Below are 6,000 nucleotides of genomic sequence, written 5' to 3'. Positions count from 1 at the left end.
TACCGTTTTAGACACAAACTATTTGGACGTAATGAATAACCTTAACCCCTTGCCGTATTTTGACGCACTGGACGCGTTGCTTTTCACTTTTCACTTTCGTATTTTGACGCGTGTCACGCGTTCCGATGTTTGAGCGGCTGTATCCCGCTTGCTGTCAATAGAAGGCAGAAGCTTACAGGTTTCCTATGCTTTGTGAACATCTGTTAGTTTAAGTAAGCGCCAGAAGAGGCATAGATGTTTACAGCATTGCAAAAAAAAAAAAAAAAAAAAAGTTGTACAGCATGGTTTCGACAATCTGTTGGTAGTTGTCAACTTTAACATTATCCAGGAATTTGCTGGAAATATCCTTGGATGATTCCCATGCCTGAAGCTGTGTTTCGTTCATCGTCGTAGTGAATGTAAGATCCTTCATAAGCTTCCGAATTTGGGAGTCATCAAAAACTCCTTCCTTAATTTTGGCAACCAGACACTTTACATACACAAAAATAACAGTCGTCAACATGATTTCTTTGTTCCCGCCAAACCATTGGGATTCTAAATGGCATTGATAGCAACAACATTTGTGCCATTGCCGCAGGTTTCCTACACAAGTTTTACACACAATACGGGATGGGAAATTATTGTCCGGATCACTAACTTCATGTTAAAATATGCCAAGTACAAGCTTTTTATAAATGGTGTAATATTTCGCTTCTGGCCTTTGATCGTGGGCACATATACAGGATGTTAATCAACTATACCGACAAATCCTAGGAAGTAATTCCTCACATAGAAAAAGTTCATATGGACCTCTAAAAGTGTATAGTTTTAGAGCTAGGGCTGTCCAAAATTGCAGAAAAGCCAAATTTCCAGAGGCTCTAGTTCGAATTCCAGAAGCTGTGGATGGTGGTCCTTATCAGCGTAAAGGAAGGCAAGCATACACAATCCAAAAGTGTATATTTCATCCTTTTTCAGTAGGTGTACAGGGCATTCTCTACAGGGTGTAAGTCCCAGTAATGATCTCAATAGTGAATATACCCTGATTTCAAGGAGAGTCCAAAGTAGGCAGGAGGTAAGCCTTAATAACAATGGACACCCAATGCTTCGAAAGAAAGTCGGAAGTGTTAGGAACCCGCAGCTCCATGTATTTTTGTGTTCAGAATAAACGTGTGCTGCGATGTATTTCGTCACGGTATATTTCACGTTTTCTTCACTAATAAGCGTGAAAGAAAACATCGCAGCATGGGTTTTTCCGAGTACGAGAAACAATGCCACTGACATTCCTTAACACTACCGACATCCCACCAAAGAATTCCATGTTCATTGCTGTAAAGGCTTATTGTTTGCCTACTTAGGACCAATCATAAAGACAAAGCATATCTCAAAATTCGGTTGATGGCGTGTCTGGGAATTTCACCCTGCAAGGAATAGTCTGTACACACATTGAACATTAATGAAATATGCATATTTGGATTTCGCTCGCGTGACTTCCTTTACGCTGATAAGGATCACCACCCACAGTTTCTCTAATTCGAACTAGGGCCTCTGAAAATTTGGCATTTTTGCGATTTTGGACAGCCCTAGCTCTGAAACTATACACTTTTAACCACAGGTCGATATGGCCTTTTTGTCTTAGTTTGATGTAAGGATTCATCTCTTACAGTTTGTCGGTATAGTTCATTAGCACCCTGTATAATAGAAGAAGTTCGGATTGTTCACACATTTTCGCCTCCGAACATCACTGCCACTTGCCATTTTTAACACAAACTCATTCACGGATCAACTTCAAGTGTACGTCGTAACTAGAAGACAAAGGCATGATACACGTTCCCAGAATCCCCTCTCAGGCAAAAGAACTTGGCGCATTGACCTTCTCTTGGTCCTGCGCATGCGCGAATTTAAGCTGTTTTTTCAGGTGTTACTTGAAAACTATCTAATCCCTTCCAAAACAGAGAACATACAATACTTTATCTCAGGCATGTCCATGTATGCATTTAATACATCCAAGCCTAACCTTATTTACAAAAACGAAGCTCCATTAGCATAAACTTAAGAAGGACTTGTGACAAATCTGTACTTGATACGAAACAACTGGTATTATGTTTTACATAAGGATACTAAATCTAACGTATATCACCTAAAATTACTTTTGCCGGAAAATCTTCGCAGGCCGGTGTAATTATTCATAAGAGATTTTATTAGTTTTGTCATTTTAATGTGTATTCTCTTGAATTTTACTGGCCGTACAGTATTACGGTTCGCGCCGCTTATAGTTTACTCTGCAAAGCTTCCGCAGTTACACTTTCTTGAATAAAATGTTACAACTGCTTCTAGAATGACAAAAATATCGTAAGAAACTTTCAACAATTATCACTGAACATAATTACAAGTTTTAAATGTATCTAGAATATGTTTGATATATAATTTAATGATTTTCTTCTGATATTCTTTACACAGAGAATCACTGCAAACCCAGAAACAATTGTCATGTTCACCGTAATAAGATGTCATTTTACTATGGTTTTGATGGTGTTGGTTATGTCTTGATAGCCATGTTAGTAAATGGTGTATTGTACTTTCTGATTACTTTGATGTTGGAATATGAGCTGCTGGGTAATAGCTCTCAAAAAAGCCTCTTTAAAAACAGCAGGAAATCACGATCACGAGAGTGTAACATTGATGATGAAGATGTGAAAGCTGAAGAAAAAGACGTGGATACAATTCATATTAGTAAGTAATTGTCCGATGAAGTAGCAATATAAAATTGCAGCATTTACCTATTTAGTCTCTTGAATATTTTGATTGTTACAACTAAAATACAAATCTAATGCTATTACTACACAAATCTAATGACATTCCGCTGCTGCATGTTGGTACAAATCTGCAAGGGTGCCGCCATCTTGTTTCACTGATTCCCAGCATCACGTTCGCGGGTTAGGCGTGTCAGGCTCATCTGATAATAGTTCTACGACACCACCAAAATATAACAAAGAAGCACAAACTTTGCCGAAGTTTTGTATTTTTTATACAATTTATCCGGTTGTTTTTTGAATGGATCCTGTAGGTATTGATAAGAAAACTTTGCATAGCTTCGCTCCACCCGCTTCTGCCATGAAGGGCATGTTTGTTTTGGGTTTTTAATTATCCTCGTTTTACCCGCATTTCACAATGATTGTGTTATCACAAACACTGTGCATATTCAATGAAAGAAAGGCAAAAGAAAAGGGCCCGTAGAATCACCATCTAAGTCTAGTAGATTCGGAAAATATCGAGAATATATCTATGTTCGTGATACAAAGACAATGGCTCCTGGAAGATGGTTCTCCAATGAGTTAAAAATGCAAGAATAACAATTACAATAAATATGAAATATTTTGACATAATATATCAAAATAAAGTGAAAGAAATATGCTAGACAGAATAATATTGTGTGCTCATTAGAATATGACTACAACAACGTACAACCTAACGCTAATAGGTAAGTAGGTTCAAATATTCCTTTGACAATATTATTTACGAGAATATTAGATTTTGGTTCAATATTTGTTCTTTTCTTTTCAGGTGCAGCAGTTCCGAATAGAAGGTACGGCGTTCCCGATGGATTCCAAAGGAGAGTATACATCTCATTTCCGAAAGATAAGTATCTCCCAAAGTAGTTAGATGTTGAATTCAGTAGAGTAGACTAGTGGTACCGTGTAGTGTAGATAGATATTCTAGCTGTTGCATGTGAAACAGTATTAATATCCAATAGTGTAGATGAGGTAACCTAGTTGTATCATGTAGAGTTGTAGCGATCGATTGTAGAGAAGCAGATTATACAAACGTAGCTTGTAGGTTATGGCATGTAATCTGTATTTATAGACTGTGTTCTGTTTAGTATTAATATAAATGTATGCATGATAATTGATAATTATAAGAATGTTGAGCTAGCTAGTGTAAGTGTACACGTGACATCATAAGACATTAATAATTTACTGTTAGGATTGTTAGCAAATTCTTTACTTTCACATAAGAAGTTCCTAGTCAATAAACCTACATTTTACATCACCTTTTGTGACTATATTAAATATAATTAAATCTGTATGTAATTATGACACATCTTCATAAATATATGTAGTAGTATAATGTATGTAGTCAAATATAGTTCTTTTTACCATGTTGTGCTCTTCGTTTACAGACATCAACTATCAAAGAAAACCACATATGAAAACGTATCTAAACAATCACTGGCAATCAACATCAGATAAGTATCAACTTTTATAATGACATAATAATTTAGTATAGCTAATAGTTTATACAAGGTGTTTAGAAACAACAACGACAACGTTTGGGAAGTGATTACTGACACCAAGATAAGACAAATAGTATAGACTGACCTAGGTGCAGAATTCCATTATTTCGGAGTTATAGGCTGCAGAAAACATGAAGAAATGAACTTTAAAGGTTCATAGCTCCAATACTATGGAAACTAAAGTAGTCGGGTCAAGACTTAATTTAGGAACTAATATGCGTGCTTTCCAGAAATGAATGTTTCAGACTCCTGTGGTACTCACGCAACAATATTTATAGAGAGTTGGCTACGGGCATATAATTTGAAGTACTCACCAACTACCTCCTATAAACATTGTTGCGAAAGTACCGCAGGATTCTGAAACATGAATATTTGGATAGGGCACATACTAGTTCCTAAATGAAGTCTTGACCCGACTACGGTAAATCCCATAGTATTGGAGCTATGGATCTTTAAAGTTCATTCGTTCATGTTTTCGGAAGCCTATAACTCCGAAATGACGGATTTCTGCTCGCAGGTTGTCTATACTTCTTGTGTTATCTTGGTGTCAGGATTCACCTCAAAACACGTTGTCGGTGTTGTTTTGAAGTACTTTGTAAATATCTACTATAGACAACTTACTCTACATTAACTTCTCAAGTTATATGCTACTATGGTTGTTAGTATGTATTCCTGTTGTAACTGTATTTGTAGATAACTAATTTAGAATACTGGTATAAAATATTTCCTTTTACCATGTTCAGCTATGGATGTTGTATGGGCTTTGCGATTCTAAGAAGTATTCCTTCCTAGTCCATAATGTTTTAGCATATGCTTAGTTTTACCATTGTACAGATTACCATTGTACTGCAAATTACTAATCAAATTATTTCTAGAATATTTATAATGCAAACTAGTATCAAAAGCTTTCTTTGGTTCCCCTTATTTTAACTTTTCTTACGGTTTGTGTCGCTTATAATTTACTCGGCAAAGCTTCCATAGTTATAGTTTCTCGAACAAAATGTTGCAGTCACTTCTAGAATGACAGACATATCGTAGAAAATTTTAACAATTATCAACGAATATAATTTCAAGTTTTGAATGTATCTATAGTATGTTTAGTGTATATTTTAATGATTTTCTTCTGATTTCTTAGAATGCGGGTTGCAACTTTGAAAATTGAACATCAAAAACCTTAAATGTAGTTCAAACACAAAACACATTGAAAAACAATGACAATTAACAAGACTAGCTTAGCAAGAATGTCAAAATAATTTGTAATATCCTTTGTAGGAAGTTTCTGGCTTTAAATAAATAAATACTGACAACCTAGCCACTCAGTGCCTAATTGGGGATGCAAAGTTGAGTGCAACTAGGCGCCTTCCACTCACCACCTAGAATGAGTGGGATAAACACTGATATTAACTTGTGAGAGGTTTCTCATTTGGGGATAAATTAAATAACAATACGTCCACTTCATTAAAATGAAAACACTGTATTTCGTTATGTTTGAGAGTGTACTGTAAGATTTCAGAACGTTAGTAATGACGGATATTAAGATTCATTTTGCCAGACGAGTACAGAAACGGTCAAGTATTGAGCTTTTGAATACTGAATCGGTGCTACACATACCTGGATGAACTGGTGTATTTCCCTCGTTGTTCCGGCGTTGAACTCGGCTCCTTTAAGCTGAATCTCCTAGCTGATGAAAGACGAAATGAGCATTGAAGTATGACTCCGTTCCAATGCTA

General features: G+C 36.1%; 1 protein-coding gene across 1 annotated transcript in view; it reads left to right on the top strand.

The window, feature by feature from the left end:
- Positions 1-6,000, top strand: part of LOC145662203 (phospholipid-transporting ATPase ABCA3-like) — a 211,910-nt gene that overhangs the window by 116,574 nt on the left and 89,336 nt on the right. The window contains exon 15 of the mRNA XM_081727537.1: positions 2,437-2,709. Within this exon, the coding sequence (XP_081583663.1) occupies positions 2,437-2,709 (273 nt within the window). The remainder of the gene's footprint in view (positions 1-2,436; positions 2,710-6,000) is intronic.

This window comes from Thermobia domestica, chromosome 10 (assembly GCF_964235325.1).
Source record: "Thermobia domestica chromosome 10, izTheDome1.hap1.1, whole genome shotgun sequence".
Lineage (NCBI taxonomy): Eukaryota > Metazoa > Arthropoda > Insecta > Zygentoma > Lepismatidae > Thermobia > Thermobia domestica.
Note: the sequence above shows the minus strand (reverse complement) of the source record. Positions and strands in the feature narration are given on the sequence as shown.